The following is a 27154-nucleotide window of genomic DNA, read 5'->3' on the forward strand; positions in this document are numbered from 1 at the left end:
CGGTAACACTAGACAGTAATGGATGACAGAAAGGCCTTGTCCAGTGCTGCAATCCATGTTTGAATCTTGGGGCTTTGGGGCATTATTTATTTGTATGCTGTAGTGGAAGATGTCCTTAGTAGTGGTCTGTGATAAGATTAGAGCTGGGTTTACATCACGTTATGAAGCTTCCACCTGAATCGTTGAACATGGGATTCTGGTTCTCCCGGAGGAGCTGAGGCCATGGTTTGTATTGTTGAAGTCAAACGTATGAGACTTTGTGGGTTTTACCAAGATTGAAAGTTGTCCACTTTCCGTACTGGATGTTGAATGTGAAAGTCCATTCAGATCACAAGACCAGGCTCCGTTTCATTCATTTATGTGTGTTTGGGTCCTTCATCAGGAGCAGTAGCACAGTAACTATCCTTTTGCTGTCTTCCTCTTTTCTTAGGAATGTGTTTATTGCCATGGAGGCGTTAGACCAGCTTCTTATGGCCTGCCACTCTCAGAGCATCAAACCCTTTGTTGAGAGCTTTCTGCAGATGGTAGCAAAGCTTCTGGAGTCTGGAGAACCTAAGCTGCAAGTGTATGGAACAAATTCTGTGAGTATTTGTGTATTAAAAGCAACCGGATCAGAGACTTATTCTCATCTCTCTGAAACTATATGGTTTTTCAAGAGAACATACGTAGGTTAAGAAGTTTCAGGAATGAGGAGACTGAGATGAACAATTAGCGGGACCTTTTACCCCTACCCCTTTTTCTCCCTGCCCCCCTCATCTATTCTCCCTATAAAAACAAGCAATAAAGCAGGAGGAGGCAGGGTAAGGCTGGCAGGGACTTGCCCCAGGGTGGATTCTTTCTCCTCAGTCTACTTGTTTCTGGTCTGTTTAATCACCTAGGTGGGTCCCCGCAGGGTTCTCCCAGTTCCGCGCAACTACATTTATCCCTATACAAACAGCAAGAGAGCAGTCAATCAAGCAGAGGCGGGCAAGGGGAAGCTGGTGGGGACTGGCCCCGGTGATTATAATTCTTAGTCTACTTGTTTTAGGTCTGTTTAATCACCTAGGTGGTTCCACACCATTACTGAGGAGGGTTCCCGCAGGCTTTTCCCTACTCCACTCCTTTATTCTCCTAATACTAACATGGGAAGAGAACTGTAGATCTAGCAGAGCCAGGTACGTGGAAGCTGGTGGGAAATGGCTCAAGAGATCATTCTTTTCAGTCTTGTCTTCAGCCTGTTCAATCTCATAGGAGGGTCCCCGCAGGCTTCTCACCAGTTCAGTCACACCAAAAAGCCAAAGTTGTGGAATGATGCAAATCACAGGAATGAGAAACTTTTAAAACATCTGGATTTATTCAGTCTGAAGTATGAGCCAAGTGCAGAAGTCCCTTCACTTCCAGCCTCGGCTACTATCAATTAATAATGGTCGTCTGAGGAAGGATCTACCACTGAATGCACTTTGGAAAATCATCCAGATCCACTGCTGGCAGCTCCTGTGTAATGACTGGGCAATGAAGTCCCAGATGTTCTCCATGGGAGACAAGTCTGGAGACGCTGCAGCCGTGATAACATGTTCAGAACTCGGAGGCTGCTCGCAGTAGTAGGAGCAACATATGGCCTGACGTCATGTTGAGAAATAACACCAGTAGTACGGCCATTCCTCCAAAGTGTCCCAGGAGCTGATTTTCAATGTGGTAACCCCAACCCCTGCTAATGTGAACAGACTTTCCCTTCTTTGTGTTGCAATTTCAGTGTTTTGAGAAGTGTGGATAAAAGCTGAAAAAAAAAGTCTCCTTCTGATGTCGAAGCTCGGCTTGAGGTGTAATATTTTGTCCTCTTATACATATATTGGAGTTTACATTATCTTATAAACTCTTCAAATAGAGAATTTTTTCATAAAACAAAGTCTCCACCACAAAAATCCAAGATAACTTTTTTTTTTTCAATTTCTCTTTATTTTTTTCCTTCCATTACTTAACTCATAATGGTAAGAAACCACCTACACATACATGGCTTTAATTATTATTATTATTATTTATTTATTTATATAGCACCATTAATTCCATGGTGCTGTACATGAAAAGGGGTTACATCAAAATGCAAATATCACTTACAGTAAACAAAACTAACAATGACAGACTGATACAGAGGGGAGAGGACCCTGCTCTTGTGGGCTTACATTCTACAGGATTGTGGGGAAGGAGACAGTAGGTCGAGGGTTGCAGTAGCTCCGATGGTGTTGAGATGGTCGTGTGGTCATTGCAGGTTGTAAGCTTCTTTGAAGAGGTCAGTTTTCAGGTTTCTTTTGAAGGATCCAAATGTGGTGGATAACCGGACATGTTGGGGCACAGAATTCCAGAGGATGGGGGATATTCGGGAGAAGTCTTGGAGGCGATTGGGTGAGGAGCGAATAAGCGTGGAGGAGAGAAGGAGGTCAGGAATAGTTGGGTGAGGAAGATCAGGATAGTTGAGTGATGGTGAAGGGATTTGGGGTGCAGCCAGCGGACATACCAGGAATAGTTGGGTGAGGAAGATCAGGATAGTTGGGTGAGGGTGATGGGATTTGGGGTGCGGCCAGCGGACATACCAGGAATAGTTGGGTGAGGAAGATCAGGATAGTTGGGTGATGGTGATGGGATTTGGGGTGCGGCCAGCGGATATACCAGGAATAGTTTGGTGAGGAAGATCAGGATAGTTGGGTGATGGTGATGGGATTTGGGGGGCAGCCAGCGGACATACCAGGAATAGTTGGGTGAGGAAGATCAGGATAGTTGGGTGATGGTGATGGGATTTGGGGTGCAGCCAGCGGATATACCAGGAATAGTTTGGTGAGGAAGATCAGGATAGTTGGGTGATGGTGATGGGATTTGGGGTGCAGCCAGCGGACATACCAGGAATAGTTTGGTGAGGAAGATCAGGATAGTTGGGTGATGGTGATGGGATTTGGGGTGCAGCCAGCGGATATACCAGGAATAGTTTGGTGAGGAAGATCAGGATAGTTGGGTGATGGTGATGGGATTAGGGGGGCAGCCAGCGGACATACCAGGAATAGTTGGGTGAGGAAGATCAGGATAGTTGGGTGATGGTGATGGGATTTGGGGTGCAGCCAGCGGATATACCAGGAATAGTTTGGTGAGGAAGATCAGGATAGTTGGGTGATGGTGATGGGATTTGGGGTGCAGCCAGCGGACATACCAGGAATAGTTTGGTGAGGAAGATCAGGATAGTTGGGTGATGGTGATGGGATTTGGGGTGCAGCCAGCGGACATACCAGGAATAGTTTGGTGAGGAAGATCAGGATAGTTGGGTGATGGTGATGGGATTTGGGGTGCAGCCAGCGGATATACCAGGAACAGTTTGGTGAGGAAGATCAGGATAGTTGGGTGATGGTGATGGGATTTGGGGGGCAGCCAGCGGACATACCAGGAATAGTTGGGTGAGGAAGATCAGGATAGTTGGGTGATGGTGATGGGATTTGGGGTGCAGCCAGCGGATATACCAGGAATAGTTTGGTGAGGAAGATCAGGATAGTTGGGTGATGGTGATGGGATTTGGGGTGCAGCCAGCGGACATACCAGGAATAGTTTGGTGAGGAAGATCAGGATAGTTGGGTGATGGTGATGGGATTTGGGGTGCAGCCAGCGGACATACCAGGAATAGTTTGGTGAGGAAGATCAGGATAGTTGGGTGATGGGATTTGGGGTGCAGCCAGCGGATATACCAGGAACAGTTTGGTGAGGAAGATCAGGATAGTTGGGTGATGGTGATGGGATTTGGGGGGCAGCCAGCGGACATACCAGGAATAGTTGGGTGAGGAAGATCAGGATAGTTGGGTGATGGTGATGGGATTTGGGGTGCAGCCAGCGGATATACCAGGAATAGTTTGGTGAGGAAGATCAGGATAGTTGGGTGATGGTGATGGGATTTGGGGTGCAGCCAGCGGACATACCAGGAATAGTTGGGTGAGGAAGATCAGGATAGTTGGGTGATGGTGATGGGATTTGGGGTGCAGCCAGTGGACATACCAGGAATAGTTGGGTGAGGAAGATCAGGATAGTTGGGTGATGGTGATGGGATTTGGGGTCGACCAGCGGACATACCAGGAATAGTTGGGTGAGGAAGATCAGGATAGTTGGGTGATGGTGATGGGATTTGGGATGCAGCCAGCGGACATACCAGGAATAGTTGGGTGAGGAAGATCAGGATAGTTGGGTGATGGTGATGGGATTGGGGTAGCAGCCAGCGGACATACCAGGAATAGTTGGGTGAGGAAGATCAGGATAGTTGGGTGATGGTGATGGGATTTGGGGTGCAGCCAGCGGACATACCAGGAATAGTTGGGTTTAATAACCCATAGAATTAATTAAACAGGTTATTTGATGTGAAGCATGAACAGAAAAAAAAAAAAAATGCTTTTTTTTGTGGATATATGTGTCAAAAAGAAAATTATATAAATTACACAAGCTTGAAAGGGAATGTATTTTTGTTGTCAGTTACCATAGAGACCTATATTTTTGCAGGAAAGCTGTTTACAAATAGTAGGAAATTTGCAATATAAATGGTATAAAACATGGCGTTTACCGGTGAGATGCACAGATTTAGAAAAGACATGTGTGGCTCTACAGCTGGAAAGATTTCAGATTTTGTTTTTATTTTTATTTTCAGCCTTTTTTTCCCTTTGGTAAATTGATGAGCTTCACTGTCAAAAATCTCCAGCGGAGAACTCACTCTTTATTTAGACTCCTATATTGCTATCAGTAAAATATTCATAAAATACTCATCTTGCAAAAAAGTAGGTCAAGAATGTTGTCCTCTTGGCAAGCACAGCGGTATTTGATGTTATCTCTTTAATCGTTCCAAGAGCTATTTTTAAGCCCCTATTTCTGGGTTTAAGACGCTGGATTGAGGCATCGAAAGAAATTGTTAGTTTTATCGGTTGGTATCTTGTGGAGCAAATAAGCGCAGAATATTATTCATTTCCCCGATAAAAAAAAGAAAGAAAATGAAGCAAAAATTCATTGTGTTTATTCTGCAGGGGTTGCATGTAATAATATTTTTACCACTGGTTATTTCCATATGAGGCAGATATTTTATCAGACTTAGATTTTTTTTTTTTCATTTTGCTAGAATGGCTGCATTTACAGTTTACCAACACTGCTATGCTATAAATCGTGTTGGATTAAAAAAAAAAAAAAAAAGAAGAAAAAAATCCACAAAATGATGTACTCTTCATTTTGCTTTCATTGACATGTTCCTACCATTGATTATTACAATTTAAATGAGAGAGAGAAGGTACAACAGTATCATGGGTGACTTACCCTATCGGTGACCTCATTACAAGAAAAGATGGGAAGGCAGCACTATCTGTGCCCAGGGCACTTACAGGAATTATCAAGGACGTAGCACTACCTGTGCTTGCCTGACTTACAGGAGAAACACTGATGCCTTGCTTGTTTGTACCTGCAACATTTACAGGAAAAGTGAAGAAGACAGCACTATATGTGCCATCATCTACAGCACATAATTTACGGAAAGAGTGCAACCTCCTTGTCTATTTGTACTGTTACCATATTTAGTGAGAGACAGTGCTATGCCTCACTTCTAGAAGGAGACAGTGAGGCAGCAGTATCTGCCATCTTCATTTACAGAAAGTGCGGGATTTCCTGATCTATCTGTGCCATCATAGTTTACAGGAAGAAAAGAGGAGGAAGCACTAACTCTGCTGTTATCCCATTTAGTTTGAAACAGAGAGACTATATGGTCCATCATCATCATTTACAGGTGAAGACTGGGAGGTAGCGCTAGCTGTCTTCACTATTTACAGGAAGATACTAGGATACGGCACTATCTATGCCTTCATAACTTACAAGAAGAGACAAGGAAATAGCTTTTTCCACTATTTGTTGGAAAAGACAGTGAGGCCGCATTCTCGGTGCCATGAACTACAGTATTAGACAGGGAGAGGAACTGTCTGTACCCTCATCATTTCTCGGAGCGATAAGGAGGCAGCAATATCTGTGCCTGTATCCTTTACAAGGAAGGTCAAAGTACAATGAATGGGGAGGAAGTATCATCTGTGTCTACATTATTAATAAGCACAGACAGGGATGTAGGACTATCTGTGTATACATTACTTATAGCAGACTGTCTATACTCATATAAAATCTTCAGAAAGACATACAAGGAGAGAGGGAGTTGGTACTATCTGTGCTTAATAAGCGGACGGTCACTTTGCTGGCATGTTGCTATGTAGTGACCTGACACATTGTTTTTTCCATTTATAAACAAAGATGGCAGCTCCAAGCATGAACAGGTGGAGTGTAATATAGGTGAAACATGTTTCCTGGACTTTATGTATTTCTTACTATTGTTTTCTTATTACAGTTTGTGAAGTTTGCAAACATAGAAGAGGACACTCCATCCTACCACAGACGATATGATTTCTTCGTTTCCAGATTCAGCGCCATGTGTCATTCATGTCACAGCGATCCCGAAGTGCAAACTGAGTAAGTAGGGAAAGTCACATGTCAGGTGCTCGGCCAGGCTGCCCTGCTCTTGGCGGGGTGGTCAGGAGGATCTGTACTAACTCCACTTGGAGGGTTGGCCGGGCTGTGCTGCGCTTGGAGGGTCGGCCGGGCTGCACTGCTCTTGGAGGGTCGGTTGGCCTGAGTTGCGCTTGGAGGGTCGGTACCAGGCTGATCTGCGCTTGGAGATTGGAAGGTCGGCTGGCTGAAATGCGCTTGGAGCTTGGAAGGTCAGCTGAGCTGCGCTTAGAGCTTGGAAGGTCGACTGGGCTGAGCTGCGCTTGGAGCTTGGAAGGCCGGTTGGGCTGAGCTGCGCTTCAAGGGTCGGCTGGGCTGAGCTGCGCTTGGAGGGTCGGCCAGGCTGAGCTGCGCTTGGAGCTTTAAAGGTCGGCCGGGCTGAGTTGCGCTTGGAGGGTCGGCTGGGCTGTGCTGCGCTTGGAGCTTGGAAGGTCAGCCTGGCTGAGCTGCGCTTGGAGCTTGGAAAGTTGGCTGAGCTGCGCTTGGAGCTTGGAAGGTCGGTTGAGTTGCGCTTAGAGCTTGGAAGGTCGGCCGGACTGAGCTGCGTTTGGACCTTGGAAGGTCGGTCGGACTGAGCTGCGCTTGGACCTTGGAAGGTCTGCCGTGTTGAGCTGCTCTAGGAGCTTGGTAGGCCGGGCTGAGCTGCCCTTGGAGCTTGGAAGGTCAGCCGGCCTGAGCTGCGCTTAAAGCTTGGAAGGTCAGCTGAGCTGCGTTTGGAGCTTGGAAGGTCGACCGGGCTGAGCTGCGCTTGGAGCTTGGAGGGTTGGCTGGGCTGAGCTGCGCTTGGAGGGTCGGCCGGGCTGCACTGCTCTTGGAGGGTCGGCCGGGCTGCACTGCTCTTGGAGGGTCGGCTGGGCTGAGCTGCGCTTGGAGGGTCGGCTGGGCTGAGCTGCGCTTGGAGCTTTGAAGGTCGGCCGGGCTGAGTTGCCCTTGGAGGGTCAGCCGGGCTGTGCTGTGCTTGGAGCTTGGAAGGTTGGCTGAGTTGCGCTTAGAGCTTGGAAGGTCGGCCAGACTGAGCTTGGAAGGTCGGCTGGGCTGAGCTGTGCTTGGAGGGTCGGCCGGGCTGAGCTGCGCTTGGAGGGTCGGCCGGGCTGAGCTGCGCTTGAAGTTTTGAAGGTTGGCCAGGCTGTGCTGCGCTTGGAGCTTGGAAGGTCGGCTGAGCTGCACTTGGAGCTTGAAAAGTTGGCTGAGCTGCACTTGGAGCTTGGAAGGTCCGCTGAGTTGCGCTTAGAGCTTGGAAGGTCAGCCGGCCTGAGCTGCGCTTAAAGCTTGGAAGGTCAGCTGGGCTGCGTTTGGAGCTTGGAAGGTCCACCGGGCTGAGCTGCGCTTGGAGCTTGGAGGGTTGGCTGGGCTGAGCTGCGCTTGGAGGGTCGGCCGGGCTGCACTGCGCTTGGAGGGTCGGCCGGGCTGCACTGCTCTTGGAGGGTCGGCCGGGCTGCACTGCTCTTGGAGGGTCGGCCGGGCTGCACTGCTCTTGGAGGGTCTGCTGGGCTGAGCTGCGCTTGGAGGGTCGGCTGGGCTGAGCTGCGCTTGGAGCTTTGAAGGTCGGCCGGGCTGAGTTGCCCTTGGAGGGTCAGCCGGGCTGTGCTGTGCTTGGAGCTTGGAAGGTTGGCTGAGTTGCGCTTAGAGCTTGGAAGGTCGGCCAGATGAGCTTGGAAGGCCGGCTGGGCTGAGCTGTGCTTGGAGGGTCGGCTGGGCTGAGCTGCGCTTGGAGCTTTGAAGGTCGGCCGGGCTGAGTTGCCCTTGGAGGGTCGGCCGGGCTGTGCTGCGCTTGGAGCTTGGAAGGTTGGCTGAGTTGCGCTTAGAGCTTGGAAAGTCGGCCAGACTGAGCTTGGAAGGCCGGCTGGGCTGAGCTGTGCTTGGAGGGTCGGCCGGGCTGAGCTGCGCTTGAAGTTTTGAAGGTTGGCCAGGCTGTGCTGTGCTTGGAGCTTGGAAGGTCGGCTGAGCTGCGCTTGGAGCTTGGAAGGTCGGCTGAGCTGCGCTTGGAAGGTCGGCTGAGCTGCGCTTGGAGCTTGGAAGGTCGGCTGAGCTGCACTTGGAGCTTGGAAAGTTGACTGAGCTGCGCTTGGAGCTTGGAAGGTCGGTTGAGTTGTGCTTAGAGCTTGGAAGGTCGGCCGGACTGAGCTGCGCTTGGAGCTTGGAAGGTCGGCCGGACTGAGCTGCTCTTGGAGCTTGGAAGGTCGGCCGGACTGAGCTGCGCTTGGAAGGTCGGCCGGACTGAGCTGCGCTTGGAGCTTGGAAGGTCGGCCGGACTGAGCTGCGCTTGGAGCTTGGAAGGTCGGCCGGATTGAGCTGCGCTTGGAGCTTGGAAGGTCGGCCGGACTGAGCTGCGCTTGGAGCTTGGAAGGTCGGCCGGACTGAGCTGCGCTTGGAGCTTGGAAGGTCGGCCGGACTGAGCTGCGCTTGGAAGGTCGGCCGGACTGAGCTGCGCTTGGAGCTTGGAAGGTCGGCCAGGCTGAGCTGCGCTTGGAGCTTGGAAGGTCGGCTGGATTGAGCTGCGCTTGGAGCTTGGAAGGTCGGCCGGATTGAGCTGCGCTTGGAGCTTGGAAGGTCGGCCGGGCTGAGCTGCGCTTGGAGGGTCGGCTGGGCTGAGCTGCGCTTGGAGCTTTGAAGGTTGGCCGGGCTGAGTTGCGCTTGGAGGGTCGGCCGGGCTGTGCTGCGCTTGGAAGGTTGGCTGATTTGCGCTTAGAGCTTGGAAGGTCGGCCGGACTGAGCTGAGCTTGGAGGGCCGGCTGGGCTGAGCTGCGCTTGGAGGGTCTGCTGGGCTGAGCTGCTCTTGGAGGGTCGGCTGGGCTGCACTGCTCTTGGAGGGTCGGGTGGGCTGAGCTGCGCTTGGAGGGTCGGCTGGGCTGAGCTGCGCTTGGAGCTTTGAAGGTCGGCCGGGCTGAGTTGCGCTTGGAGGGTCGGCCGGGCTGTGCTGCGCTTGGAGCTTGGAAGGTTGGCTGAGTTGCGCTTAGAGCTTGGAAGGTTGGCCGGACTGAGCTTGGAAGGCCGGCTGGGCTGAGCTGTGCTTGGAGGGGCGGCCAGGCTGAGTTGCGCTTGGAGGGTCGGCCGGGCTGTGCTGCGTTTTGAGCTTGGAAGGTTGGCTGAGTTGTGCGTAGAGCTTGGAAGGTCGGCCGGACTGAGCTGCGCTTGGAGCTTGGAAGGTCGGCCGGACTGAGCTGCTCTTGGAGCTTGGAAGGTCGGCCGGACTGAGCTGCGCTTGGAGCTTGGAAGGTCGGCCGGACTGAGCTGCGCTTGGAGCTTGGAAGGTCGGCCGGATTGAGCTGCGCTTGGAGCTTGGAAGGTCGGCCGGACTGAGCTGCGCTTGGAGCTTGGAAGGTCGGCCGGACTGAGCTGCGCTTGGAGCTTGCAAGGTCGGCCGGACTGAGCTGCGCTTGGAGCTTGGAAGGTCGGCCGGACTGAGCTGCGCTTGGAAGGTCGGCCGGACTGAGCTGCGCTTGGAGCTTGGAAGGTCGGCCGGACTGAGCTGCGCTTGGAGCTTGGAAGGTCGGCCGGACTGAGCTGCGCTTGGAGCTTGGAAGGTCGGCCGGACTGAGCTGCGCTTGGAGCTTGGAAGGTCGGCCGGGCTGAGCTGCGCTTGGAGGGTCGGCTGGGCTGAGCTGCGCTTGGAGCTTTGAAGGTTGGCCGGGCTGAGTTGCGCTTGGAGGGTCGGCCGGGCTGTGCTGCGCTTGGAGCTTGGAAGGTTGGCTGAGTTGCGCTTAGAGCTTGGAAGGTCGGCCGGACTGAGCTGAGCTTGGAGGGCCGGCTGGGCTGCGCTTGGAGGGTCTGCTGGGCTGAGCTGCTCTTGGAGGGTCGGCCAGGCTGCACTGCTCTTGGAGGGTCGGCTGGGCTGAGCTGCGCTTGGGGGGTCGGCTGGGCTGAGCTGCGCTGCGCTTGGAGCTTTGAAGGTCGGCCGGGCTGAGTTGCGCTTGGAGGGTCGGCCGGGCTGTGCTGCGCTTGGAGCTTGGAAGGTTGGCTGAGTTGCGCTTAGAGCTTGGAAGGTCGGCCGGACTGAGCTTGGAAGGCCGGCTGGGCTGAGCTGTGCTTGGAGGGTCGGCCGGGCTGTGCTGCGTTTTGAGCTTGGAAGGTTGGCTGAGTTGTGCTTAGAGCTTGGAAGGTCGGCCGGACTGAGCTGCGCTTGGAGCTTGGAAGGTCAAATGAGCTGCGCTTGGAGCTTGGAAGGTCGGCTGAGCTGCTCTTGGAGCTTGGAAGGTAGCCTGATCTGTGCTTGGAGCTTGGAAGGTCGCCTGAGCTGTTCTTGGAGCTTGGAAGGTTGGCTGAGCTGCGCTTGGAGGGTCGGCTGAGCTGCTCTTGGAGCTTGAAAGGTCGGCTGAGTTGCGCTTAGAGCTTGGAAGGTCGGCTGAGTTGCGCTTAGGGCTTGGAAGGTCAGTCGGACTGGGCTGCGCTTGGAGCTTGGAAGGTCGGACTGGGCTGCGCTTGGAGCTTGGAAGGTCGGCTGAGCTGCGCTTGGAGCTTGGAAGGTCGGCCGTGCTGAGCTGCGCATGGAGGGTCAGCCTGGCTGATCTGTGCTTGGAGGGTCGGCCCGGCTGAGCTGCCCTTGGAGAGTCCAGCTGGGCTGAGCTGCACTCGGCGGGGCGGCCGGACTGAGCTGGTATTGTAATTTGTATCCATTATCTTGTCATATTCTTTCTTCTGTTTTTACTACCTCCAGAATAAGGATTGCTGGGATCCGAGGTATCCAGGGTGTTGTCCGTAAAACTGTGAATGATGAACTTCGAGCCACGATCTGGGAGCCCCAGCACATGGATAAAATAGTCCCATCTCTGCTGTTTAACATGCAGAAGATAGAAGATAGTGAGAGGTAAGTGAACCTGTTGGGAGGTTTGCCTGTACACGAGCGGTTTGGGACCTTGTCGCGCTGTGTCTCTACCTTGGAGCAGCTTTTGTGTATTTGGGGTTTACGCTATTAGCATTTCAATGATGTTGTTTTAATTCCCGCTAGCACTACCCAGGCAGCTGAGAGCCAAGGTGTAACAGAGGGCGCAGTGAGGGGGAGCTTAGGATTCTTAGACCTCACTGTGTTAAAGTAAACTTGTAGTTGGCGCTTCCATTCCGTGCCAGTGTCTGGAGTGGAGAGGCGATGCTGCACGCTGGGCGATAAAGAGCGGAGTATCATGCTCAGATCCTGTAAATCAGAGGGTGTCCCGCATACGTTTCTCTCTTAGAAACTTATCATTGCCACGCCAGCTGCACAACTCAGTATAAGGCCACTTATTCTTCAACCCGTTGATTCCTGGTCCCATAAATCAATCAGAAAAACTGTCAATGACCATCTTGATTAAAATAATCTGAAATTAGTGCTTACTGAGGGATCAGATTACAGCTGTCCATTAAACTTAATTTAGAGGGGAGTGGGAATGAGCAGAGTGAATGAAAGAGGAAGAGACACGCTCAGACCTGTTTTGCTGCTTTCTACTAAGTGTTTTATCTGCTCTCACCCCTGAGCTGGAATCACAGCTACACTGCTCAGTACTGCTGTGTAATGTCCTCCATGCTGCTGCTTCTAAACATGTGTTACACAGAGGCAGGAGAGCAGGAATCCCTTATGTCTGTGTGAGGGGAAAACTAGTGATAAATACTGGATACAAGTCATATACAGGCCAGAAATGGTGTTATTCCTCAGAATACGTTGTTGTGCGTGTACATGAACTGTCCCCTGAGATGACTTTTAGATGTGTCCTGCATTTCTGTCATTTCCAGCAAGTAAAATGACTTGTACTGACTTGATGCATTTTCCACCAGTCGCCAGGCTCCACCTGCCTCCCCATCCGTCGTCAGTGACAAAGAGGAGAACCCCAGTGTCCTGGCTGAGAACTGCTTCAGGGAACTGCTGGGGAGAGCAGCCTACGGGAACATGAATAACGCCGTCCGACCAGTGTTTGCGTGAGTATGCTCTTGGGTTTCTACTGAGGTACAATAAAATCGGAAGTGGCTGGATGTCTGGTGGTGCAACCCCTTGTGATGGGAGAGGTAGTCACTCTGCTTTTCTACCCTGCATGACCGGAAAGCATACCTTCAGGCTGTGTGCACACGTTCAGGATTTTTCGTGTTTTTTAGCTATAAAAACGCTTAAACGCATACATATGCATTCCATCATTAATAATGTATTGCGCAATTTTTGTGCATATGTTGCATTTTTTTCTGTGAAAAAAACGCATCGCGGTAAAAAACGCAGCATGTTCATTAATTTTGAGGATTTTTCGCGTTTTTACCGCTATTTAATTGCATTGGGAAAGCTCCAGAAAAAAAACGCATGTGGATTTCCTGCAGAAAAAGTCCGGTTTTGTTCAGGAAAATTCTGCAGAAAATCCTGACAAGTGCACATAGCCTCAATCTGTCCTTTATTCTAGGCCACCCATCTATTACCTAGATCACAACAGAAGAGACCCTGGACCACCAGGGAAGCAAATCCTAACTCGTATATTTCCCAAAGCCAACATAACTCATCTATTACCCTAGAGCAGGGGTTTTATCTACCAATGGTCATTTTGGATATTTGTTACGTTATTCGTGGGCCAAATAAAAATGTCAGCTTAAGAATTATCCTGCTATATTTGGTAAAACATTTAAATCAATTTGCCCTAATGTGACGGCTGGAGCTGATACTCTTTGTTGCGGCTGTGATGGTAGGTGGCATTGATGATGTTTCCACTCTCAACTGCTTTTCCAGGTTTGCATCGGCCTGGAGCGCAAGCTACTCTTTGAGAAGTTTTGTAAATTAATCTGAACACAGTTGTATATTACACTGCAGGTCTCCTCACAGTGGGAAATTAATCACTGCTTATGTTACATTTATAGAACTGCTTCATTGGGAGGTATTCTGTGTACATCACATAGGAGACACTGAGACTGCTGTGTGCGTCACAATGATACACAGACTGCTGTGTATACATCACAAAATATACAGAGACTGACTCCTATGTGATGTACACAGCAGTCTCAGTTTGTCCTATGTGATGTATATACAGTAGTCTGTCTCCTATGTGATGTATTTACAGTAGTCTGAGTGGTGAATACATCACATAGGAGACAGAGACTACTGTATATACATCACATAGGACAAACTAAGACTGCTGTGTACATCACATAGCAGACTCGTAGACTGTGTATATGCATCACATAGGATACATTGAGTGGTGAATACATCACATAGGAGATGCAGAGACTGCGTTATATACATCACCTAGACACAGGGACTGGTGAACACTTCACAAGGAGTGGGACGGGAGTGCAGAACGTGCTAACTCCACCCTCAAAGGACGTCCTGAATTCTACTAATATAGAATAATAACGTCAGCTGCTACTCTCCCATTCAGAGGAGGCTTCCCGCTGCTTCTCTGTTTTCTGGGTATTGGCTGCAGATGTCCTATAACGTTGACAGCGCACGTCATTGCTGCAGCCAGTCACTGAGCGCCGCTGTTTGTAGGTCTACAGTGACAGATCTGTTGAGCTCACTCATTGCCTGCAGTGGTGATGTGCGCTATTGATGTGACTTCCCTTCTATAACCAAAATACTGGTACCGGAGCAGCAGCGGGGAGCTGGACCAGGAGAGGGTGAGTACTATTCTACTTTGTTATACTACAGGAATTGTTGGGGTCCACTTTTTTCAAAGTGTAAAACTCCTTTTAACCTAACCCTTAAGGATGCAAACCTTAACCATTACTGGACAACTCCTCCTGTCGGCACCGTGTCTTACTGCTGAAGGAATATTGAAAAGCTGATGATTGGCTGCAGCGGTTATGAATCACAGCATTGACATTACTGGAAGTGCGTGTTTTCTTTTCTTTTTTTTTTTTACCTGCGTTTTTCGTCAGTCCTATAAACAGTGGACCGAATGGAGGACCCATGACTCTGTTCTTGTGATTCCATTTTGTTCATTTTCTCTAGATCCGCTGCATCCACCTCTAAAAGAACTTTCCCTTTAAGCTCTTGCCCGATTTTTTTTTTTTTTTTTTTCAAGAAATTAAACTTCAGTTCAAGCTTTGGTCTTTTCAGGTTTCAGTTAGAGAGGACGGTGTATTGTCTGGTATTATACCGCGATGGTGCTTCACAGTGGGGGAAAAAAACCCACTCTGCTCTCTGAGTACCGTGCCTTTAATGAAGCAGTATTCTAATTACCTTCCCATTATTCCCTGCTCTTGTATTCCTGCCCTTACAGCCAATTAGCGCAGAATACCTCCTCTGACACCGCGTCTCGGTATTAGCCGGTGTGCTCCATGGTGGCGGGTTCAGGTAAGGGAGGCTCATTTCTTGGTAAAGTGTAGCTTAATGAATAATCCCGGCTTTACAGAACAAGAGACGTCTCCGCCACCGGCAGGAAAGCGTTTTATCAGGACACTTCAGGTTTGCTTTGTTAGAAAGGGACAAACATGACACGAGGAGGCTTTCAATACGTTCAGGTCTCATGACAAGTTTTTTTTATTTTTTTTATTTTTTTATTTTTAATAAATGCCCATTTTATCCTAAACAAGAACAACCATTCGGCTTTCTGCGTTGTTTTTTCACTGTTACTCCTCCTGGGAATGTGTGAATAAATTGACAACTGGATGATAACTTTTCGGTTTGTCAGTAGACTGATTTTGGCAATGCCCAACTTCCGTAAAGTCAAAAGGATTGTTATTTTACAGATAACACTGGATAGATCCTACAGATCCCACCGCTGCCAACAGTTTGTCAGGGAGACGCAACCTCGCTGCATCCAATCGTCAGGACAGTTACACAATTGACTGACGAGTGATGGACGAGGCCACAGCTGCCTCCACTCCTAGGCCGGTTATTGGGGAGCTCACAGTGAGCGTCTAGTGAACCTTCCATTACTACACATAAAAGATATTTATATACCCCGATATGATCACTACCAGCTCCACAACAAGAAAATGAACTACTATCTGCCACCCCAATCGTTTATACAGACCGATCGAATACCGGTTACAGGTAGCGTATGGCTTTAGGGGTACGATTTGAAGCGCAAGGGGAACAGAGCTATTACATTTTATATATTTAATCTAGAAAGGTAGGCAGTGTTTATAAATAAATAAATATATATATATATATATATATATATATATATATATATATATATATATATATATATATATGTTACAAAATGAGAACAAAACAATACAGTATTACAGTATATACAATTACATAAAATAAAAAGGAGTAACGAAAGAGAAGTACTAAACCTGATGTCGCAGGAATGTCTCTTATCTTTATGGATGGGAAGTGCTCCGATGAAGAAAACACAGTACTCTCACAAAGTACTGTGTCTTCCCTAAGGCTACTTTCACACTAGCGTCGGGCTCGGCCCGTCGCGGTGCGTCGGGCCGAGGTTCCCGACGCTAGCGTTGTCTCCGCCGCACAACGGGGGCAGCGGATGCATTTTTCCAGCGCATCCGCTGCCCCATTGTGAGGTGCGGGGAGGTGGGGGCGGAGTTCCGGCCGCGCATACGCGGTTGGAAAAAGCGGACCGTCGTGAGCAAAAAACGTTACATGTAGCGTTTTTTGGTCCCGACGGTCTGCCACAACACGGCGCAACCGTCGCACGACGGTTGCGACGTGTGTCAATCCGTCGCAATACGTCGCTTAATGTAAGTCTATGGGGAAAAAACGCATCCTGCAAGCACTTTTGCAGGATGCTTTTTTTCGGCAAAACTACGCATTATGGCGGATTGCAGTTAACGCTAGTGTGAAAGTAGCCTGACTCTGATTTTTATTAGATCAACTTTACGCCAACATACCTCCCCTTTGTGAGCTCATATGGGAGCTAGTTGTGGGATGTGCTAGGTATTTTAGCAGAATTATTAGATCCCCAACTTTCAGGATATCTTTGCCCCTGGAGGTCCCAGGCAGTACATACCCAATTTTATCTTTCTATAGAGATGAAGCATAGCATGGATAGCATCATCCATCTCACCGATCAATAATATGTTAGAGGGGTTAGAATGGTCTTACGGTAATGTGAGTGATAAAAAATAAAATAGAAAATACCGTATTTACTCGAGTATAAGCCGAGGTTTTCAGCCCATTTTTTTAGACTAAAAGTGCCCCTCTCTCCTTATACTCAAGTCATTGTCCCAGGGGGTCGGCGGGGGACAGTGCGGCCACACTGTTGCTGAATCCCCCGCCCCGCACTGTTATTCATTATGCACAGTGCGGGGCTGGGGTTCCTGGGAAGGCGGGGGAGCTGGGGAGCGTCTAAACAGCGCAGTGCGCACTGACAATGAACACTGCGCAGGCCCCAGGCAGGCACGCACAGCGCAGGCGCCGGATTTCAGAAGATAACAGCGCTCAGGGGGCGGGTACCATCGCCCCTGAAGAGAAGAGTGACGGCAGTTGGGAGCTTCATACAGGACGCTTCGGACCGCCTCCTGGTACAATATCTGGTATGTGTGGCCAATTTTTAAAACGCTTTTTTGAGGTAATAAATGAATCAAAAACTAAAAGAGCCACCTTGTTAGACTGCAGCATTACTGCTGCACAAGATGGCTCTTTTAGTTTATAACGGCTGGGGGGGGGTGACAGTGGCCCTTTAATTAGCTGTACCAGTGACCGCTAAACACAGGAACTAGCTACCGGCGCCAGAGACCATCGCATCGGAGAAGCAAGGACCGCACCAGGAGAGGGTGAGCATGACTGGGGAGGGTGAGCCATGGGATATCCACCTGTCCCCGTTCCACCACCGTGCTCCGTCTTCCGCGTCCTCTGGCTGTGACATTCAGGTCAGAGGGTGCGATGACATGTTTAGTGCGCGCCCTCTGCCTGAACAGTCACTGCAGAGAGCCGGTAGACACAGCGGCGCGCAGCGGTGGAACAGGGACAGGTGAATATCGCAAGTGCAGGGGGCCTGAGAGGTGAGTATGACATTTTTTTATTTTAAATCGCAGAAGCAGCATATGGGGCATAATATGCTATGGAGCATCTTATGGGGCCATCAACCTTTGTGCAGCATTATATGGGGCATAATATTCTATGGAGCATCTTATGGGGCCATCAATAACCTTTTATGGAGCATTATTCGGGGCGTATTTTGTATGGAGCATCTTATGGGGCCCATCATGAACTTTATGGAGCATTATATGGGGCTCCTGATTCAATATGGATATTCAAAAACACTTAACCTGCTGATGTCTCAATCAATTTTACTTTTATTGGTATCTATTTTTATTTTTGAAATTTACCAGTAGCGGCTGCATCTCCCACCCTAGTCTTATACTCGAGTCAAGCCACGGCCTGCATGATTTCTTCCAGGTATGTTTGACTCGGGAATGCTGCGACGTTTCAGAGAGAGAGCCTACTTTTTCTTGCTGCTTTTGACTGACAGGTTTATCCCTGTACACGCACACAGGGAGACACCCCTGTGCTGCTTGGTCCCCAGGGGTTGGATGTGCCACCCTGCCCCGTATCGGCCTCTTAGCCTAGATATAGATAATTCCAGCACCGTGTGTTGAATCTCGTATGAGACTATGATAACATTTCTTTCCTTCTAATAAATTGTCTCGATACTTCTGAGATCTCCGTAGGAATTTGCAAATGTTTTTTTGGCAGTGTGCCTTCAAGTCTATTAAGCAAATCTGTGCTGCTTTGCTCACTGTCCCTAGAAATATGGTAATCTGAGATACTGCTCTTCCTGACCATGTCATATCAGGAGAGAGAGCTTAGAAAGCTTCTTTCACCTCTACAAGGAATGAACGTTCAGTGAACTCTATGTTGTACTGACTGCACAGTCACCGTAGAAATAGCAGAGCTTCTATGGATCGACATGTTTGTGAACAATTATGATTTCTCTTTTGCTCCAGAATCCATGGTACAGTTAATTTTTTTTGTCTGTAGGGTAACTTTATTTATGACTTCCAGAGGGAGAAGGAGACTGACTAGAAAACTTACAAAGGACTATTTTTTACCTGCCAATAGGGGAAGAAGACTGGGAATTTACTTGGAACATTTGCTTCCAGCAGGGCCGGACTGGGACTAAAATTCAGCCCTGGCATTTGAAGTTACACAGGCCCACTGGTCGCATGGTGAATATATATTTGTGCACCTGCATGTGCAGATGGTCCAGTATTACAGCTCAGTCTTCTTTATTGCTCCAAGGCCGGGGTCACACTACCGTATAACATGGCTGAGTGCTATGTAATAAAACATCGTATAGCACTCGGCCCAGTGTTATCCTTTGGTGCAGCTCTGATCTGCGATTATTTTCTCATGTCGATTCGGCATGAAAGAACAATCGCTGCATAGGCAGCGACACTCGGCTCACTCACACCCACACAAGTCTATGGATGCATGTGAAACATCGCACTGCACTCAGATGCCATTCCAGTGCAGTCTGATTTACGCTGAGACAGGTAATGGAGAAATTACATTCTCCATCTCCTCTGCAGCTGTGCTCTGATTCTCCCACGTGAGATGATGGGAGCACAGAGCAGGACACACATCAGAGCAGGACACACATCAGAGCTGGAGCCGAGGGTCATTGGCATATCGCATCCAATGCGCTCGCATCTGATGTTACACGCTCGTATGATTCCAGCCTTAGATGCAATACCAAGAAAGCTTGATACTTTACACACACAGCAGGTAGACAATGTCTCGTAGACAATGAAGATGAAGCTGCGCTCTCCATAGTGCTATGGTCTGGTCCAAAGTGACCCCATTAGCTATATTGTGCTTCTATGCGAAAAATGTGCACAGAAAATTTAGCATATCTGCAAGAAAAATGGACATGTTGGGAATTTGAAGCACGCACCGCAGGTCAGTTTACACTGCATAAAAAAGCCCGGTGGGTAGGAGATTTTTATACGGTAAATTCCATCCACATTGATGAACTATAAGGCGCTGCGTTTTTGATGCAACAAAAATATGTAGCGCCAAAAACACACCAAAATCTGAGAAGCGGGCAGAGCGGACATGTGCTGCGTCCAAAGTGCTTCCTAAGGCTATGTGCACATGTTGCGGATTTCTGTGCAGAGTTTTTGACAAATCCGCAGGTAAAACGCACTGCGTTTTACCACAGATTTGTAGCGTTTTTTGTGGAGATTTCACCCGCGTTTTACCACCTATGGATTCCTATTGAGGAACAGGTGTAAAATGCTGCGGAATCCGCGCAAAGAATTGACATGCTGCAGAAAATACAACGCAGTGTTTCCGTGCGGTATTTTCCGCACCATGGGCACTGCGGATTTGGTTTTCCATAGGTTTACATGGTACTGTAAACCGGAGGGAAAACTGCTGCGAATCCGCAACGTGTGCACATAGTCTAATACTGAACATCTACACCTACCCTTAAAGGGAACCTGACCGCTGATATCTGCTGTGTGACCCATGGGCAGCACTTATCTGGTATTGGCTGTACGATCTAAGCCAGGTATGTTTGTCTCTGAAACGCTGCGGCATCAGAGAAAAACATGTCTGACTTCTCCCCTCCGGCTGCCAATGACTGGTGTGCAGGGGTGGATTAAGGGTAGCCAGGGCCCCGGGCTGTTCAGACACTGTGGGCCCCCCGGTCATGTGACGGGGTCATGCGACTGGGTCATCATATACCTGAACCAGATTAGTCCAGAAAAATAGTTGCTGTGTGAAACTATAACCTGTTAAACGTCCATTGATCTAGTCAATTTACCCTTCAGTTAGGAAGAAAAAAAACAACACAATACTATCACCATAAGTGCCAGTATTCACAGGAGATCTGTACTTAGTATGCAGTGTCTGTGTAGAGGTAATACAGTGATCACCGGTGACATTATACACAGGAGCTCTGTATATAGTATACAGTGTATAGTGTCAGTGTATAGGTAACACTGACTCACCAGTGACGTCTCTAGGTGAAGTCCTTCATCTTTCATCCAGCACAGACCGCCATCACTTCATCCAGGCAGGACTCGTCTCTGCAGGAAATAACACAGTTATCTCGAGCTCTGCTTGCAGAACACATTACTTAATTTTTCACAACTTCTACATTACACCACATGGAGAAAAAAAAGGCGATATAGTGTCACTCTGCACAGTAACAGGACCGCCCTCCCATTTAAAACAGTGTCCTCAAAAAATAAAATAAATACATCACTGCAGTAATAATATCCCTTAATTAGCCCCTATGGTAATAAATATCCTCCATCCTGGCCCCGTGTATCTCATTCCTGGCTCCAGCCGTATGTTCTCCCATCCTGCCCTCATGAGTATCCATCCTGCCCCATCAGTCTCCATCGTATCCATCCTGCCCCATGATCCTGCACGATCTGTCTCCAATCCTGCCCCATGTCTTTCATTCTGCCCCGTGTCTCCAATCATGCCCTGTATCTACATTCTGCCCATGTCTCCAATCCTGCCCCATCTGTGTCCAGCATCTCTGCCCTCAATGTGTCCAGCACCTCTGCCCCCAGTGTGTCCAGCATCTCTGCCCCCCAGTGTGTCAAGCACCTCTGCCCCCAGTGTGTCCAGCATCTCTGCCCCCCAGTGTGTCCAGCATCTCTGCCCCCCAGTGTGTCCAGCACCTCTGCCCCCAGTGTGTCCAGCATCTCTGCCCCCCAGTGTGTCCAGCATCTCTGCCCCCCAGTGTGTCCAGCATCTCTGCCCCCCAGTGTGTCCAGCATCTCTGCCCCCCAGTGTGTCCAGCATCTCTGCCCCCCAGTGTGTCCAGCATCTCTGCCCCCCAGTGTGTCCAGCATCTCTGCCCCCCAGTGTGTCCAGCATCTCTGCCCCCCAGTGTGTCCAGCATCTCTGCCCCCCAGTGTGTCCAGCATCTCTGCCCCCCAGTGTGTCCAGCATCTCTGCCCCCCAGTGTGTCCAGCATCTCTGCCCCCCAGTGTGTCCAGCATCTCTGCCCCCCAGTGTGTCCAGCATCTCTGCCCCCCAGTGTGTCCAGCATCTCTGCCCCCCAGTGTGTCCAGCATCTCTGCCCCCCAGTGTGTCCAGCATCTCTGCCCCCCAGTGTGTCCAGCATCTCTGCCCCCCAGTGTGTCCAGCATCTCTGCCCCCCAGTGTGTCCAGCATCTCTGCCCCCAGTGTGTCCAGCATCTCTGCCCCCCAGTGTGTCCAGCATCTCTGCCCCCCAGTGTGTCCAGCATCTCTGCCCCCCAGTGTGTCCAGCATCTCTGCCCCCCCAGTGTGTCCAGCATCTCTGCCCCCCAGTGTGTCCAGCATCTCTGCCCCCAGTGTGTCCAGCATCTCTGCCCCCCAGTGTGTCCAGCATCTCTGCCCCCCAGTGTGTCCAGCATCTCTGCCCCCCAGTGTGTCCAGCATCTCTGCCCCCCCAGTGTGTCCAGCATCTCTGCCCCCCCAGTGTGTCCAGCATCTCTGCCCCCCCAGTGTGTGCAGCATCTCTGCCCCCCCAGTGTGTCGAGCACCTCTGCCCCCCCAGTGTGTCGAGCACCTCTGCCCCCCCAGTGTGTCGAGCACCTCTGCCCCCCCAGTGTGTCGAGCACCTCTGCCCCCCCAGTGTGTCGAGCACCTCTGCCCCCCCAGTGTGTCGAGCACCTCTGCCCCCCCAGTGTGTCGAGCACCTCTGCCCCCCCAGTGTGTCGAGCACCTCTGCCCCCCCAGTGTGTCGAGCACCTCTGCCCCCCCAGTGTGTCCAGCATCTCTGCCCCCCCCCAGTGTGTCCAGCATCTCTGCCCCCCCAGTGTGACCAGCATCTCTGGTCCCAGTGTCTCCAGCATTCTGGCCCGGGCCCCCCGGATTGCCGTTCGCAATGAAAAAAAAAAAAGTTCTCCCCACCTGTCTGTGCTCGTTCGGCGAAGCTCCCTCCTCGCAGCTGAAGCGCGCACTCGCCGGCGACTGACAATGACATCAGACACCGGCGACGTGCGCGCGGCGGCTGACGCCAGGTGCCAGCCTCCGATTGGCTGGCGGCTGTTGATGTGCGGGCGCGCGCCCGCACATCAATGGTGTTTAACTGCCGCAACGCCGGTAGGGGCCCAGTGAGCAGACGAGACATGGCCTGATGCAGGCCCCCTCTGCCCACCGGGCCCATACGCCGGTCAGGGCAGTAATTCCCTGAGGGCGGCGGTCAATCTGAGCTGGTGCCCAGGCCCCCCCCCCCCCCCCCCCCTCCACACCACTGGGCCCTGGGCTACTGCCCAGATTGACCTCATTTTAATCCGCCCCTGCTGGTGTGTCTCTGTACTCGCACGCAGGAAGAAACTTGTCCCTCAGTGGGAGCGGATGGGGAGAAGCCACCAGGGACCCGCCTGTCTGACTAGTCACCCGTGTGGCCTTGGTTCTCGACGGCTTTTAAAATATGTTTTCCCTGAAACGCAGCAGCATTTCAGAGTCAAACATACCTTTCTGGAATCATACAGCCAATGTCTGATACATGCGACCTGTGGAACGAGCAGCATGTATCAGCCATCAGATTCCCTTTAAGATCCCATAGGTGCCATTTATGTCACATGGTTGACTATTATCCTTATCCCTTTGAGGAGAACTGTAACTCCCAGCATGTACAGAAACTCCTATGGCATGCTGGGAGTTCTAGTTCACCACAGGAGTGGTGATTTTCTTTTGGACGCTGTGTACATCCATCAGCCCTGTGTTTATGGACATGCGGCGCGTCTTTTTAGACTGCAGCATGTCTGTTTACCTTGCGGCGACGCTCCGTTGCCGCAAGGTAAATCGCAGGGCCCTATGTATGGGGTGCGGAGATTCCAGATGTGTGCAATGAACACATCTGGAATCACCGCGCGTTCAGAAGGGGATGGCGCTTTGGGCGGAGTGGGTCCTCCACTCCGTCCAAAGCGCCGTAAATCCAGACAGTGGACATGCACCCTTAGTGGCATTGGAGCAGAGTGGACACAGCTTTTTTTTCTTCTGAATTCTATTTATGCTTGCCTTTTAGCAGCTTCTTTTTTCCTAGTTACAACTTCGGGGCTTTCTGTGATTCAGCTCAGGACACTCACATTAAGATTATCAGCAGGATGGGAGGAAGTGGGCGGCCCGGGGGTCTGATGTCCTGATCACCGGCTGCAGCAAGTGGCAGGGTTGGAGCAGCACAGAAGAGCACAGCGCTCCTCTCCCCGTCCCCCTGCCTGTCTCTATATTACGGTAGATATGGTTGGGGATCTTGCTAAGTAGTCTATATACAGCTGCCAGAAGGACAAGGAGCACCGGAACTTACTGGAGCATACATTTACAATTCCATGGTTGGAAAGAAACTGGCATCCTAATGGGTGCTGTATTTATAACTGTCAGGGAGGGAGAAACAATGGCTTGAAGTTAACTGTGGACTATGTATAGATATACAGCTGTCTGAAGGGGAATGAGACTGGGAATTTACTGGTCACTCTAATTTACAGCTGTCAAAGAAGGATGGAGACTGATTAGGGAACTTACTGTGTGTACAACTGCCAGAGGGAGAAGAAGATGGACTCAGAAACTGGAATTATATTCACAACTGCCAAAGGGGAAAGGAACAGGCAATTTATTCGTACTATAGTCAAAACTGCCAGAGGGAAAAAAATACAGACAGGGAATTTTCCCAGAGCTATATGTAAAGCTGCCAGAAGGGGAAGGAGTCTATGTATGGAATTTACTTGAGACCAATATTTTATTTATAAGCTCGTGAGGGAAAGATTGACTTTCAGAGCGAGAGAGGATATGGATTTGGAAGAGTGTATTGAGGACTACATGTAAAGCGGCCAAGAGGTTGAGGAGCTTGGTACAGAAATGGTCAAAATTGTTGGTACCCATCATTTAATGACCGAAAACCCCACAATGGTCACAGAAATAACTTCAATCTGACAAAAGAAATAATAAAAGATCTATGAAAATGAACACATGAAAGTCAGACTTTTATTTTTCTTCTTAATTCTGTGGAAGCATGGCTGAAAAGCAAACTCATGAAATCGGCCTGGACAGAAATGATGGCACCCCTGAAAATAATGTGACAAAAGGGCCATGTTATATCGCGGTGTGTCCACTAACTAGCATCACCGTTGTCTACACTCCTGGAATCAGTGTTGGCCGGTATATAGGGCTACAGATCCTCACTGTGCTGTGTGGTGACATGGTGTGTATCACACTCGGCATGGACCAGAGGAAGACAAGGAAAGAGTCGTCTCAGGAGATTAGAGAGAACATTATAGACAAACATGTTAAAGGTAAAAGTTATAAGACCATCTCCAAGCAGCGTGATGTTCCTGTGACTACAGCTGCACATATTATTCAGAAATGTAAGATCCATGGGACTGTAGCCGACCCCCCTGGACGTGGCCGCAGGAGGAAAATAGATGAATAATCAAAGAGACGGATAATACGAATGGTAACAAAAGAGCCCAGAAAATCTTCTAAACACATTAAAGGTGAACTTCAACCTCAAGAAACATCAGTGTCAGATCGCACCATCCATCGAGGGCAGCACAGTGGCTCAGTGGTTAGCACTGCAGCCTTGCAGCGCTGGAGTCCTGGATTCAATTCCCACCAATGGCAACATCTGCAAAGAGTTTGTATGTTCTCCCCGTGTTTGCCTGGGTTTCCTCCAGGTACATACTGATAGGGAATTTAGATTGTGAGCCCCATCTGTGACAGCGATGATAATGTGTGCAACTGTAAAGCGCTGCGGAATATGTTAGCGCTGTATAGAAGTAAAGATTATTATTATAAAAATAAAGATTATTATTATCCGTCGTTGTATGATCCAAAGTGGACTTCATGTGAGACGACCAAGGAGGACAACAGCGTTGAAAAAAAAATCATTAAAAAAGCCAGACTGGAATTTGCCAAACTACATGTTGACTTGTCACAAAGCCTCTCGGAGAATGTCTTATGGACAGATGAGACAAAAATGGAACTTTTTGGCAAGGCACATCAGCTCTATGTTCACAGATGAAAAAAATGCATATCAAGAAAAGAACACTGTCCCTACTGTGAAACATGGAGGAGGCTCTGTTATGTTCTGGGGCTGCTTTGCTGAATTTGGCACAGGGTGTCTAGAATCTGTGCAGGGTACAATGAAATCTCAAGACTATCAAGGGATTCTAGAGAGAAATGTGCTGCCCAGTGTCAGAAAGCTTGGTCTCAGTCGCAGGGTATGGGTCTTACAACCGGATAATGTCCCAAAACACACAGCTAAAAACACCCAAGAATGGCTAAGAGGAAAACAGGACTATTCTGAAGTGGCCTTCTATGAGCCCTGACCTAAATCCTATTGAGCATCTTCAGAAAGATATGAAGAATGCCGTCTGGAAAAGGCAACCTTCAAACACGAGACAACTGGAGCAGTTTGCTCTTGAGGAGTGGCCAAATTACCTGTCAAGAGGTGCAGAAGTCTCATTGACAGTTACAGGAATTAAGTATATAATGGGACAATACAAATATCTCTCCAAGGATGTGTTTATATACCAAGGAAGGTGATGGTCACAAGGGGGCATTCTCTGCGTCTGGAGGAGGGAAGGTTTCTCCACCAACATAGAAGAGGATTCTTTACTGTTAGGGCAGTAAGAACCTGGAATTCCTTGCCTGAGGAGGTGGTGATGGCGAACTCAGTCAAGGGGTTCAAGAAAGGCCTGGACGTCTTCCTGGAGCGTAACAATATTGTATCTTACAGTTAGGTTCTTTAGAAGGACGTAGATCTGGGGATTTATTCTGATGGAATATAGGCTGAACTAGATGGACAAATGTCTTTTTTCGGCCTTGCTAACTATGTTACTATGTTTGATTGCAGTGATTGCCTCAAAAGGTTGTTCAACAAAATATTAAGTTAATGGTTCCATCATTTCTGTCCAGGCCCATTTCATGAGTTGTTTTTTTTTTTTATTATTCTGTGGAAGCATGTGTGTGGAAACCGGGTCAGTGGGTGCTCTCGTCTGCTGACCCGGCTGCCTTTAGCAAGACTGCATGGACCATGGCTCATACCACTGAACGCCCGAGCTCTCGCCCGTGGGAGGGTCACTACACAGACAATGCAGGGTTAGGGTAAAACAGCGTGGCAATACTTTATTAAACCACAACACACAATAGCAAACAGAACAGTCCAAGCAATTACCCCCAAGATGGTGCACATTACAGGGTCTCACCCTTCCGCTGACTCACCGGGATAATGGTAGATGATACGTCAGAGCTCACACGGTCGCTATTCCACCTGTGATACACACACACAGAGAGAGAAGAGGTAACGATAAGTGTAGGGAGATGACTGAGAACAGTCCATAGAGTCCATACAAGGTCCAAACCCAGTTGACACGAGAGTCACCACCTGGCTTGTCCGACCATCTCCATGGAACCAGGCGACCAGCGAGTCCCAAACCTGGCTTTCTCCAAACATTTCCATGGTTCAGCGATGCTCAATGGATCAGATCTCTATCTTTCCAATTGGAGCCGAAACCCCTAGGTTGTTTCCTATCGAATCATAGATCCGTGTCCCTCGTGATGGTGCCATGATGAATTGGCTGCAGTCCTGTCTCTTGTCCTTTGGAGGTTTTGCAGAATGTCTGGCTCAGTGTTACTAATGATGAGATCTGTGAGTCTTTTTATACCCGAGTCATGTAAGCTATTTTTAAAGTTACTCAGTGTCCTTCAGTCCTCCTCACAGCCTTTCCCTATCAACTTTCCAAGTCAACCAATCTGTTCCAGAATACAATACACAATTAGCATATCAGCACACAATAAACAAAGATAAACACACAATATGTACAA

The 27154-nt window shown here is 49.4% G+C and overlaps 1 protein-coding gene across 5 annotated transcripts in view; it reads left to right on the top strand.

The window, feature by feature from the left end:
* Positions 1-27154, top strand: part of EFR3A (EFR3 homolog A) — a 147738-nt gene that overhangs the window by 38285 nt on the left and 82299 nt on the right. For all 5 annotated transcript variants that reach the window (XM_077271245.1, XM_077271244.1, XM_077271246.1 and 2 more), the window contains exons 5-8: positions 431-581; positions 6365-6486; positions 11177-11326; positions 12268-12408. In XM_077271245.1, coding sequence (XP_077127360.1) covers positions 431-581; positions 6365-6486; positions 11177-11326; positions 12268-12408 — 564 coding nt within the window. The remainder of the gene's footprint in view (positions 1-430; positions 582-6364; positions 6487-11176; positions 11327-12267; positions 12409-27154) is intronic.

Source organism: Ranitomeya variabilis, chromosome 6, assembly GCF_051348905.1.
Source record: "Ranitomeya variabilis isolate aRanVar5 chromosome 6, aRanVar5.hap1, whole genome shotgun sequence".
NCBI lineage: Eukaryota > Metazoa > Chordata > Amphibia > Anura > Dendrobatidae > Ranitomeya > Ranitomeya variabilis.